Genomic DNA, 14,559 nt, shown 5'->3' with positions numbered 1-14,559 from the left:
CAAGCTGACAGTGTTGGAGGAACCTTTCACTCAAATTCTGATCCAAAATAATCTACTGGTTATATAATGTCTGTAATACCTCTCCACATTTCCTACAAACAGGGCAGATAGAAGCGTTACATGTGTCTTTCACTCACCCTAGCAACTTGCATCATGGTTGCCTGCACTGGGAAAGGTAAATTCCAGAGTTGTTTACAATGCGAGCGTCCAGCGTAGACTGACTACTACGCACAGGGTAGTGGCTGATAGAGTGTCGCACATAGTGTGTGTTCCGGGGAGGGTGATTATGAGGGGCAGGTATGCCCCGTCAGCTATTGTGTTCCTCCACAGATATCAGTGGGGTGAATGAGGGCATGGGGAGGGGCATGGGGAATAGGGGAGGTGGGGGAAGGAGACTGGGGGTGCTGGGGTTACATGGTTGGGGGTTAGGGAACTGGGTAAAGACTTGTAGGGAATATTTATTTACTGGAAATGACTTGAGGTGTGTGGAGAGGGCCAGGGGTGTATTGAAGGGTGTATGGGGATGGCCTGGGGTGTATTGAAAAGTGTATGGAGATGTCTTTGGGTGTATTGAAGGATGTATGGAGATGGACTGGGGTGTATTGAAGGGTGTATGGAGATGGCCTGGGGTATATTGACAGGTGTATGGAAATGGATAGGGGTGTATTGAAGGGTGTATGGAGATAGCCTGGGGTGTATTGAAGGGTGTATGGGGATGGCCAGGGGTGTATTGAAGGGTGTGTGGAAAGGACCTGGGGTGTATTGAAGGATGTACAGATACAGTCACAGGTGCTTAGTAACAGCTATGGCGGAAATAGTACCATTCCATTTTAAAGTAAATTCAGCTTACTTGGACCATCTGATGCCATGGTTACTCACATAAAAAACATACTGAATTAAGCACGGTTCAGTTTATAACTCCAGAGACTACAATTATCCTTAAATTGGGTCTTGATACCGGAACAAGGTTAATGAGCGAGATCCCGGATCAACAATAACCTCTGGTATCAATGAGAGTCCCAGTGGTCATGGGTAATTGACAGGGGTCAAGGTTAATCACCCTCTGGGGGTAGCACAGGTTGAGATTCCACACCTATCTGCCAGCCTATCACAAGTGGTCAGTGTTTACTGTTGTAGGGGTACCAATCACTGCCATGATAAAATACCAACTACTAAGAATACACCCTCACTTTAACAGCCTGTAACTCTGTATTGGCTAACTCTCATCACTTTGGCGGTGATTCTGAGTTAGTAACCTAACCAGCTTTTACACAGAGTTTAGTACACTTTAAGTACTTGCAATTCTATCAGAAAGTGAGACAGCTAGCTCTTAAGTCACAATAAGTGCAGTACAAGTAGTTGTCATTCTGTGAAGTCAAGTACTTTAAACCAGCAAACATTTCATTGAAATAATAATTGACCATTGTATACCAGAATCAAACCCAGGCCGAACTATGATGTACAAACACTGTATCAACAACGCCAAGCTGTGGAGTATTTACCTCATCTTTATTAAGAGACCTTCAGCAAGAAAGTACTTACTTTCCAACGGCAAAAAACATATTGGAAAAACATTTATCGCATTTTTTCTTAATCTTAGGGCATTAATAAACAGATGTGGGCCTGCTTATGATTATTATTTTTTTCAGTGTTTTTGATTTCCTTTCATGGAACAAAGTTAACCTACTTAACTGTTTACCTGAACTATTTTACGTGTAGAAAAAAACACAACATTACTATTTTGTTGTACGTGAAAGGACAATTGAGACCAGTGCATGCAGGTGTGTTAATGTGAGGGATCTCATTACTCTTTCTAACGCGAACCGAGGTGTTAATTGTTACCATGCATGCAAGATCACTTTCTCCGATTTTGTTTAACAATATTGTTCATTGGCATAAGCCATCAAAAAACGTATTCGTACACGCTGCTCATTTTCCAAGGCCTATATAGCACGTACCAAGCACCAAAGCAATTACATCACACATTTGAAAATATTATGGCAAGTGATGGCAAGTCATTTTAGAACATATCTTGTTATTATGACAATGCAACAAAACTCTTCTAGTAATGTTCAACATGAGTTTAGGGGTCAAGACTTGCACTAATATATTTTACATGATCGTTGAACACCCTTTTGAGGTCCCGCCAAACTGATAAGAAGGATATCATCAGCTGGGAAATACCAGCAGTAAAAAAGAAGTGGCAACATGTTTTTCCGCAATATATGAAGCCTGACACACACTAAACACTTTAAAGTAATATTGTTTGTTTAAAAAATTCATGACTTTTTCTTAGAAACTGGAAAAGAAGAAACACCCTGAACGAATATTGTTTTAGAATGCTTTCAGCAATTTTCAAGGCTTATCAAGATGTGGCCAATTTTACCAACATGTTGACGAGCACCAACACTTACACTGTTTCAATACCCCGGAGGTTCCAGCTCTCATGGTAAAGGAATTAAACACAACAAAAACTAGTGTGATTCAGTCATAAATAAAACAGAAACGAATACCTTTCCACAACATGTAATAATATTATTTCACGTCCCTAACTTTTACTGATAAAATGAGTAATGGTACATTTTCCAGATCATGAGTTTTTTTAAGGCTACAGAGTCTTATCCCTGAAAAGCATTATTTTCCCTACTGACAAGCCCTCTCTGCAGTGTTAACAACCTAAGTGAAGCAAGATTAGATTTTCTTAGGTTCTGATCCTCCCATATCGCTGGGTCTCCTTTTTAATTTGAAATTAATTATTCTTTTCTATCAAAATTATATATATTCAGAGACCAAGAGTGTTTGTCTATGCCACCAAGTGAGATTCATGTTTCCAGGACAGGACAAAACTACTAACACCATGTTGTATAATCAGTATCGTCATTATTTCAACATTGTTTAAAATGTAGTTAATGTGTAGTGGACAATGGTGAGCAATGCTTTGAAAGTTCAGCTGGTCAGCAGGTGCTTGGACAGCTTGTGATTGTCAACAGCTGCTCAAACAGCTTATGGAGGTGTCTTACTCTGAGACCATTCCACAATCACAGAAAGTATAGAAGTATGGCACACCATTGGGAAATTGTTTCAACTAAGAACTTGAAGCTTCAGATACGCTATTAATTTTATTGATCAATGTTGCTTTGAAAGAAATATCAGTAACTTGTTCTGGTAGCCAAGTACGCATTGTGAAATTTATAACATTTCTTTTGGTTTTGTCCAAAAAGACTTGCAAACATGTCATTCATCTCAGCTGTTCATTCTCACACTAGCATCTGCATAGGCATCTTGAAATATGCTGCAATTCTTCTGTATAAAAAAGGTCATCTATGGAAACTAATATAACACAATCGTGAAACAGAATGATAAAATCTACATGTTTTTCATAAATTTGTTCTATATATAATGAATAATTGACAACATTTAAAAACAAGAGTCATCAGAAGATGACATATCCCACTGGCCCCTACATATTTGAAAGGACAAATCATCAGACAGTCACTTAATGTCTTTTTAGAAATGAAGCCCATCCCTCCATTTTGAGACTAAGTCAGAATCGTTTCCATGGAAACCAAGAAAATTATAAATCACAAAAATCTGTAAATAGCAAAAGGCACCATGTTGGGGTCTCCCCTACATATCTGCCAAGTTTTGCAGAAAGATATTTAGAAGTTTTTGAGTTGTGCTCCATCAACGCAGCCCATCCCTCCATTTTGAGACTAAGTCCGAAACCATTTCCATGGAAACCCAGGAAATTATAAATCACAAAAATCTTTAAATAGCAAAAGGCACCATGTTGGGGTCTCCCACATATATCTACCAAGTTTTGCTGAGAGATATTAGGAACTTTTTGAGATGTGCTCCGGAAATGAAACACACCTCTCACTTTTGAGACAAAGTCCGAATCATTTCCATGGAAACCGAGAAAATAATGTATCACCAATACCTGTAAGTAACAAAAGGCACCACTTTAGGTTACGATTGATATATCTACCAAGTTTTGCAGAAAAGTATTGAACGGTTTTTTAGTTCTGCTCCGAAAACGAAGCCCATCCATCCATTTTGAGACAATGTCCGAAACATTTCCATGAAAACGGAGAAAATGATAAATCACAAAAACCTGTAAATAGCAAGAGGCACCACTTTAGGGTCTGCCACACTTATCTACTTTTGCAGAAAAATATTAAATGGTTTCTGAGTTATGCTCCGGAAACAAAATGATTACAGACGGACGGACGGACAGACTATGGATGGATGGAAGGACGGACAGACAGACAGACATGCCGGGGGGGGGGGATAAAAAACACACATTTTATACCAAGGCTCAAGGAGCAACAGTTTTGAGAAATCACACATGTCCAATCTATTATATTTCATAATATGTATTCTCTTCCATCTATAGTTTATGGAAATAATATAGCGCTGTACAATCTTCACTGACAGACTTCCTGTGTCTAACAGACTGTAGCAAAACCTAGCCACTTTCAACTTGCCAATGCTTTTGTATTTCTTCTTCAGCTTGCCCTTTCATAAAGTGAGCCTCAGAGCTTCAAGACTTCAGTGATCTAAATAGGCTTGGAAGAAGGTCTTTGCAGCCACAGTTTCACAGACAGGTGCCCTTCCAATGAGCACAGTATTCTGACCAGCAGAGATGCTCTTTACAAGTCTGGAGTCTGTATAAAGGGCCATGAATACCTATCTACCTCTCCTCTTCTCCTCTTCACCTTGTGACAAGTGCTGCTTTATTGTTGTGAAAGTGGCTCCCTCTGGTGCAGGACAGACTGCAGCAGATGAGCTGATTCCACGTTCCTCTACAGGGGATCTACATATCTATTTACTATTGAACTGGTAGAGTCTTTGATTTACAGCAATGGTCTTATCTCTGCTATCACTCCCACACATCACAAAACCCTCAAAACTACAGCTTAGACTCTTCAACTCATCAAACAGTTTGAGATAAAAGTTCACAATGTTGTGAAAAACATCAAACAATAATTTCCTCCAGGCCCCTGTATGTTGAAGAAGAAGGGCTCAGTGGGTGACTTGTGATGGTTTGAGATAAATCATGTCCTCCAGTGCTCAAGCCATGCTTGTTGTGATGGTCACAGCAGAATCATTATGAACTAAAAAAAAACAGCTTTAAAAAATGTCTATCAATTCCAGATTTGAAAAAAAAATCATGAGAAAATATACTTTTTTTATATCATGTAGGATATCTTCACATGTAAACAAATGAAAAACGCAACAAATGTACAGAGAATGCGAATTTCAGGAGTAAGATATTACAAAAAAGTGGCACTCACCTGTATAGCCATCATGTTTCAGTCTACAGAATAATCCTTGTTGGACATGTTAACTTAAATCATTTTTCGTATGACTTTCCAATCCAGTAATTATTATTCCGCCAGTAATTACACTCGATCACAACAAATACCCAGCTGAGAATTAGACGAAGAAATCACGCTTCTGTGATGCTGTGTGTCCGCAGGGAAACTGTCCACACAATAGTCGTTGTTTATTCCGACTGACCGTCACATATTGACTGCACCTGTCACGCGAGGGAAACTGACCTCTGACCTTTAACGATCAGCCAACAGGTGAGCTCTACCAAATAAAGTTACATCTGAAAAAACATCCCATAATTAGCAGCACAAAGAAGAAAACACCAAATTTCAAGGCGGATTTCTTTATGGGATCTTGTGAGAAGCAACTTCAATTTCTTGTCAGAAAGTCCATTCATTGATGCCATGCATGTTTCTACTGAACATATGGGTGGTCCATACACTACAGAGAACATCTCCTTGTGTTTATAGCCTCATCGCTTGTTCTCTTGCAGTATTTTATTTGTAAATACAATCTCAAACACTGACAATGAAAGATGAGTGCCATCACATTTCCACCTTCAGGACATGTTCACAGTGTTATTATCAACTGCCCAGATTAAATGTAGCTTGACATACATGAACTTGCTCGGTTTTTAAGAGGCAGTAAATTTGAAGCAGTAAAGTTGACGTTACAATGACATTCAACCACAGCTTATCCTATCTTTATCTTAATTCCACCCTTTCCAGAGTTACTTCATTTATCACACATCAGGGAGAACCTGCAGTCACCCTGACCTTTGACCTGCATCGGTCTCACAGTTTATTACCTGTCTTGTACATCATTGTAAAGTTATCAAGGATGTCAAAGAAAGTAAAACATCTTTAATTAATTTGATCATATAAAAAGAACCTAGATAAGCACAGGTAAGTCACTTTTAGTGAGTGAGTATGGTTTTACATCACTTTTAGTAATATTGCTACAAAATCACGACAGGGAACACCAGAGATGAGTTCCACACAAAGTGCCCACGTGGAGATTTGAACCTGGGTCATCGGAATCATGAGTAACCTTAACCTCTATGCTACCACACTGTCCAACTTACATTTAAATCACACACATTAACATATTCTGAAGTAACTAAACCTATTAGATACACAACTGACAAACTTTTACAAAAATGCTCGCCAGCTTCAGGTGACTATGAAGTGGTATCTTCTATTGAATTGGGTTACACCAAGTAATGAAGCTGAATTCAAGGATTTCAAAGAGACCAATTGCTTTCAGAACTCTTTTGAAAGAAAATAAAAAGATCCACCCACGAATATGGATATATTGTATAATGTACACTGATGGAAAACTGGCTCGTCATGTTCACATGGGAAGTTAGCTGTAGATGTTACGGAGGCACGGTTCGTATTGAAATCTGGTCAAGCATTGAGAAGTACATCAAATTCATTGAATATGTTGTATACATCTTGACATAAGGGAATCAGGATATTGAGTAACGCTACAGTTCTCATATCATTTACACCTCGCTCTGTTTAGTTCAACAACCTGTACACGCATCCTTTGCTACATTGTTCGCATATTATAAGGTATACACCACAGTGAGTCGATAAAACATTTGTTAATGCTGATAATATCCTATTGGGTCTTAAGGCATACTGTCACTTAATATACAGATTATGCAAAAATACATGAATTGAAGATATGTCAACACCATCTGCAAAATCAAATTTTTTACGGGCCTTTATAAGTGAAAGGCATAAGAAAAGTCAGATTTATGGATGTCAAGTTCTTTACTGTTTGGAGTATACATACAATTCAATACACATTTTCAGAAACAAACTTGGATATTCATCATTAGTTTGTTTTTAGTATCTGATGAATTAGGTATCAAAAATAGGTCAGGAAAACCAGTGGTTGACAGTGTGAAGAAGGAAGCAGGTTGTGTTGACATACAATCACCAAAGTGACATGTCGACCAATCAATCCTCGTTATATTTGTCTCTTTCAACAAACATGGCTGCACTGCATCAGTCTCATGCAGAGCATTTTGTTTCACATTCTCCTCAAAACAAAAGATGAAATAAACCTGATCAGTTAACAGCTTTACTTTAAACCAATGTCTTAATTCAGCTGACCAGTAATTATAGAAGAGTTTATTGTGACTTAGAGACAAATTTTTGGGCATAAAATTATTTTGACAAAATATTATGGGTGTCAACCTCTTCTTCACTGTATATACAATGTTTCGAGTCCTTTCCTAGCTTCTTCATCAGGCGAATGAATATTGTGTATACAATAAAGAAATTGACAGCAACAATATTTTGTGTTTTACTTTCATACCAACTTCTATATGCCTCTAAAGAACCTCAGTGTACAGTTTGTTTTTTTATTCTGATACCCCCCAAAATTTATATTTCAAGCAGTATGTTTCATATAAAAAATACCAAATACCTGACACTTAAATGTGGTAGCAAAAATAAAGATAGTGCTCACATATTTATTATTAAAAAAGTTGCAAAAGTGTATTTGTGTATGTTCACTTCATAAATCTGCGTATATAGTAACAATGTCCTGTCTTCCAGTCCCTCCATTTGAGTTCCAGCTGCAACCTGGAGCTATCCATTAGTAATTCTCACATTCTTATTAACCGAAGGATTAAATTCTTTTAACTACATATTTCCATTTCCTTCTTCTGGCATGCTTCACACAGCAAACCTACAGCAAAATAATGCCACAGGGAACTCTGACATCTATACTCCAAAATATTATTTCAAAAACCAGTGCAACAGAGGTGTGGCCAATATCCTTTTAATTAATGATGAAACATAACCATCCATTATAAAGTATCAGGTGTTGGCAACAATATCTGTTTGTGGTAATACAAGAAACTGTGTCTTCAGTCAGCCCTCCTCATAGAGCTAAAATGACACCACATGTTTGGATCTGACATACAGCCATGTGTATACAATAGAAAGAGGCTGAAGGTGATAACACTTATCTTACAGCTGATATGGGTGGGGAAGCCGGTCCAGTTTACAATCAACAGGTGCCCCCTCTATCATCTTCCTACCTCTGTGGACAATACAAACTGACTGCAGGAAAACATTAAAATCTACCCACATAAACAAGATGCTATTTCAGTTCATTTAATAAATTTCAAAATCCTATTTCCTTGTCAGAATGATATATGTCAAAGTGCATTGAGAAAACAAATACAATCAAAATGATGATGTTAATAATGACGATGATGACGGTGATGACGATGATGACGATGACAATGACGATGATGATGATGATGATGATGATGATGATGATGATGATGATGATGATGATGATGAATTTAAAGACATGAATATTAGTCAATTTGGTGTTTGTTTTTGAAAATGATGATGATGAAAAAGAGTGTTTAGGATATTGAATGTGAATATGTTTAAAGGAAACTCCTTCAATTGTGTATCGTACATATTTTACTATTCCATTACCACAAAACTTTTAAGGTCAATGCATAAATATCAAATTCAATTGGTGGGTCATAACACCATGCCTGAATTCGTCAGTGTGAAATGAAGGAGCAATTTAATACAGCCCTGTGTGTGTTGAGGAAGGCGGATATAATCCATCCAATCCAAACGGACCTGGAGACAATAGTATTCTGTAACACACCTCTGGTGTGGGACCTGAATTCCTGGCATTCCATGGATTACCGTTATCTGTAGCGTGTCTTGAGCGGGTCTTAGCCCAGCGAAACAATTATTCTTTCTTCAGGAGACATTCCGTGGTGACATTATAAAGGATTTGTCGCATTTCATTCTTTTAAAAAATACCAAGTCAATCTTTAATTCCACTTAACAAAAGTCACAACCACTGTAGCAAATAATTCAGCATTGAAGGATGCTGGAAACTTAGAGGAGAAAAAAGGAGGCGTTTAAAAACATCTCAAAATCTTAGCAACATGTAATACATGTTTGCCTTCATCCCAGTTCATTAAGTCCAGCAATGCAGAGGACAATTGTAAGATTCCTGCACCCTGGCCACTGCAGTGAAATTAGTCCAGTGTGGAGGCAGCTATTGGAACTCCAGAGGGGAAGCACTGGATGGCTCCATAGTAATTGAGGATATTATTGCCCTGTAGCAGTGCTGTCATAACACTGGAGGAGAGATAACTACCCCAGTTATGAGCACAACAGGAAGAGGTTTCTGGGAGGAACAAACATCACCTTGAGTGGACATTAACTTGCCGTCTGCTTGTTATGGTGCATCACAGAATATTCTATAGAACATATAGCGTATCTTAGGCTAGTTGTCATCAGGAATGGAGTCTGTCTTAATATTACAACTAGCAATTTAGTAATGGGAAAACAATTAACATTCCATGTTCTAGATTAATACATCCTCTCCTACATCACTATCTCATCAACAGTTAACACATCCAATGCATCTTTCCCACTTGAAACACATACCGCAATGGTAGTCCCCATTCCCATCTCATATATAGCTTCCCACTCCTCCCATCCACATCACAAACTCATCTTCGACTTTCCAACCCTTCACGTACAAAATTTTGCACTAATACACTCTTCCACCTTATAAACACAGTATCTATCTAGCCACAATGACTCATTGACTCTCCCATGTCCACCCAACAGTCATTTCCCTGTATTCCCATCTCCAACACACTTAGAAACCAAAATCAGACATCAACTTAGTATCACTGCCATTTCCATTCACACAACATCAAACTCATCTTCTCACCCCAAGCAATGGCTCTGCAATATTAGCAGCATCTGCCTAACCTCATCAACTGTCCATTTCCACCCCTGGCCACCTTTCTCCCATTTCCACCACAACCACCTATCTGTAACCTCCACCCTGACCACCTATCTGTAACCTCCACCCTGACCACCTTTCTCCCATTTCCACCCTGACCACCTATCTGTAATCTCCACCCTGACCACCTCTCTCTAACTTCCACCCTGGCTACCTCTCTCCAACCTCCACCTTGACCACCTCTCTCTAACTTCCACCCTGACTACCTCTCTCCAACCTCCACCCTCACCACCTCTCTCTAACTTCCACCCTGACTACCTCTCTCCAACCTCCACCCTCACCACCTCTCTCTAACTTCCACCCTGACTACCTCTCTCCAACCTCCACCCTCACCACCTCTCTCTAACTTCCACCCCGACTACCTCTCTCCAACCTCCACCCTCACCACCTATCTCTAACCTCCAACTCTGCCACTGTCAGCCATCCCCTGTATATATCCAAGCTCATTACACAGAGAGGTTCAGCCACGTCAGTAACATATATCAAGTCTTAAACTATACATGTCTGTCAAACGAGCTAAGTGAAGTCGCCAATTGATCATAATAAGATCATACAAGAAAAAAGTACATGACAATGAATCAAAACATGAAAGGTTTGTGTTATAAATATAGGTAATGATTATAGACAATATCTGATAATAATATCTGTCAGTGTAACATTTGTGGACGCTATGGAAAGTGTGTGATACGATCTCATGTGGCTGGGCCCGATGATGATGCAATGAATGGTGTATACAGCCAGTGGGAATGAAGTCAGATATGCCAACAATTGCTTTGAGCAATACTGAACAAAATTCTAAGGTTACTTTGAAATACCTTTCTATGTGAAAAGCCAACATCTTTTTTCAAGAAATATACAACAATTTTGTAATACCATTCTATGTGAGGCCTACCCCCTTCTTCAAGAAACTAACAACAGTTTTGTAATATCATTCTATGTGAGGCCTAAGCCTTTCTTCAAGAAACTAACAACAATTTTGTAATACCATTCTATGTGAGGCCTACCCCTTACTTCAAGAAACTAACAACAGTTTTGTAATACCATTCTATGTGAGGCCTATGAATTTCTTCAAGAAACTAACAACCATTTTGTAATACCATTCTATGTCAGGCCTACCCCTTTCTTCAAGAAACTAACAACAATTTTGTAATACCATTCTATGTGAGGCCTACCCCTTTCTTCAAGAAACTAACAATTTTGTAATACCATTCTATGTCAGGCCTACCCCTTTCTTCAAGAAACTTACAACAGTTTAGTAATATCAGTCTATGTGAGGCCTACCCCTTACTTCAAGAAAGTTTCAACAATTTTGTGCAAGAAAAGTGTACTGCCCCCTCCAAGCCTTAGGTTTGGGACATTTTATAACTTTCACACAACTTTCTAATGGTATTTCTCAGTTCTTCATAAATGTGGACCAAAAGCAGCCATTATCCTTCCGTCCCTTTTCTTGAGTCTACAAAAAAGGTAAAAAAAACCAAGAGACCCTCCATGGAAGTTATAAACCCTCCACTTGTTGAAGTATGAAAGGAACCTTGACACATTATCATCTCAAGCTGACTGGGTCAAGTAGCTGATGTCGACAATGAATTCTCCACATCATCATCATTCCTTCACTATTAACATACAAAACAAGTAATTATATTGACAAAAACATAAACTGAAAATAACAAGATGCAAACATCAAGTCTTCCACTCCAATGAACAACAAAAGCAATTTTTTCTTTAACTCTTGTGTTCTTTGAAAGCAATACAGTATTATTACATACCTTCACTCAGACTTGAGGACTAAGATAATGTCAGCTACAGACGCTACAGCCCCTTTATGTCAAGCATTCAGCAGTGTGCTTAAACATTGGTCATGTACAAGTTACACAGAGTAATCTACAAGAAAAGTATGTTGACACAGTGTGACAAATATGAATTACAAATATTTATCTTCGAAGGCCCTACTTACTTGACAATTGTTGTCAACAAAAGCGAGGTCGTGTTATACACACAGGTAAGCATACAGGTGAGTGACATTCACTGATTACTGGGTACTGACAGGGTGGGGGAATGAAGGGGGTTGATAAGGGAGAATTACAGGAAATGAGAAATGAAAAATGGAGGCAAGTGATGTGGAACTTTGTTGTTCCATAATATAATCAATATGATTAGCGTCCTTGCCCAGTTGACCACACCCATCACAACAATACCACTATATGAGATACCTCTGGCATCTCACCTGGTATAACACCTGGCTGCAAATTACCTTGACTACAGTATGAGTTATGGACCCTTGTTCAATTCGGTTCAAAGGTAGAACGAAATTAATTGATAAAAGAAGGAAGACGTCAACCTGACCTCTTCACTTCAAGATCAAGACACAACCCGCTGAAACATCAAATATTCCCTTACTACAATCTGCTTCATTCCCCCAGTAAATCAGCTTTATTTGTTTTGTAGTAATATATTCCTCAGAGCATATTTGAATCATAAAAGTATGCAGATTTTCTAAATATTTGCTGAGATGATGACTGGCGGATCACTCTGCCCTGTAGTGAATTTAGAATATTCACATGAGAGCAAAGAAAACCCCATTAAAGACAAACAGACATGAGTGAGTCTGAACGAGCACCAGCGTCCTCAACAAAAGATCAAATGTCCACTTTGCTAATGCTCTCTCTGATGTCTTGTCCATGTTTGATTCCACACGACAAACATCACTTCAGCATTGAAGCAGTCTCATGATGTGCAAATAGGGGATAAAAGAGGTTATAATATGGCTGCACTAGAAAGAAGATGCAACAATTAGCAGGATATTAATGTAATGAAGCTCTCTTGTTGAACTCAGGCTATTGATGCCGTGTCTATTTCTGGCCTCCATGTTTGATGGGCATGTATGGGTAATATACTGAAGGCTTTATGACAGGAATTAATGGAAGGAGTCAATCAAGATTCAGGAAGCTGTAAACCTTCCTGCTAACAGTCCACTTAATTATGCCCTTCTAAGCCCTTCTATTAGGTCTACTGACTGAGGAACCACAAGACTTCAATCTTAGTGTAGTTACTGGAGTGCATTACTTGTCAAATTTTACTTTCTCCCAAAGCTGACATGAAGTCGGTTAAATCTGCATCCGTAACTCCTGCCTTCATGTCTTAAGTCATAACCCCTGGGCAGATGTGTTGCAGTTATTGCGGAGTTTAGGTTAGGGTTAGGGTTAGGGTTAGGGTTAGACAACAACAACAAGTCTCTGAAATGAATATATTTTACACAATAAAAGCTCATAGTGAAAAAAATAAAACAGAATGAAAAGAATCCCTGAAAGTTTCTTCAATCTCAGAAGCTATGGAAATCTAGGCACATTTTCAAGATATGCAAGGACTTTCTTGGCTGTACTTGCTTGAGGGTCTGTGTGACAGACATGGTTCGGGTTGGACATGCAAGAGTCACAAAGGTAAAAATTAATAGTTTAAATGATAATTTCTTAAGAATATCAATTCAGATTGGCCTAACAGACTGGCGTCCTTAGTAAAGGCTGCTTATCTAGAGTTGTCTGTTCAGAAGTCGATAGACAGAGCAAGGCTAGATAGACAGAGCAAGGCTAGATAGACAGAGCAAGGCTAGGCAAGGGTTAGTGAATGTGCATGGTTTCCAGTTTGAAGTATTGGTGGAAATATTGCCAAAGAGATTTTAGATGAATATCTGAGAAAGTTAACAGAAAATACTGATACTATTTTTAAACAAAAGATGTAAAACTTTACTAATGACTGCAAAGTTTAAAGTAAAATGTTCTGAGATTTAAAAAGGATGTTCCTTACAATTATTGAAATTATTATTGAAACCCCTATTTAATTCTTCAAATGAGCAGCTTCAAAGAAAAACATTGTTCTGTCCAGTAGTTTTGGTGGTCCTTAGATATGTTCGATGTTGGGAGCAGTAAGATTCATGAAAGACATTCCCAATCTGAGGCTAGATGAATCTTTTTCCGGCTTTCCCTCATCTGTTCAGCCTTGGAGTAATTGATTTCTTTTTTATTAAACTGGTGATTGAAAGAATTTACGATGTGTATAGTTTCCAATGACATTTGTTCATGGTGTTACTGCTAGGCGTTATGGTCTTTGTTGCCTGGGTAACTGGAGGATCACATCCAAAATACTTAACATATTGGTACTTGGGGCGAAAGTCGATTTAATCACAATATTTATTTGCTTTGGAATATGAAAAAAGAATAAAATCATGACGATTTATTGAAGATCAATGATAATTGGCATTGCGTGTCCATGGTATTTCAGTTCACAGTTAAACAGCCAGATTCTCATGACGGGTACCTTTCTTAAGATCATGAAAAAGTCTTGTCACAACAGAATGTTTTTACCCACAAAGAAGAACAATGTGCATTTTCAATACAGAAGTAAGCTTTA

General features: G+C 38.4%; 1 protein-coding gene across 5 annotated transcripts in view; it reads right to left on the bottom strand.

Moving 5' to 3' along the window:
• Window positions 1-14,559, bottom strand: part of LOC137294088 (apoptosis-stimulating of p53 protein 1-like) — a 117,734-nt gene that overhangs the window by 40,259 nt on the left and 62,916 nt on the right. Inside the window, exon 1 of one of the 5 annotated variants that reach the window (XM_067825034.1) lies at window positions 138-213. The exons of the other annotated variants lie outside the window; for them this stretch is intronic. Coding sequence (XP_067681135.1) covers window positions 138-155 — 18 coding nt within the window. The 5' untranslated portion in view covers window positions 156-213. Of the gene's footprint in view, window positions 1-137; window positions 214-14,559 lie in introns of those variants that run through there. 5 annotated transcript variants of the gene reach the window in all.

Source organism: Haliotis asinina, chromosome 8, assembly GCF_037392515.1.
Source record: "Haliotis asinina isolate JCU_RB_2024 chromosome 8, JCU_Hal_asi_v2, whole genome shotgun sequence".
In the NCBI taxonomy this organism is placed as follows: Eukaryota; Metazoa; Mollusca; class Gastropoda; order Lepetellida; family Haliotidae; genus Haliotis; species Haliotis asinina.
This window is presented reverse-complemented; position numbering and strand designations above follow the sequence as displayed.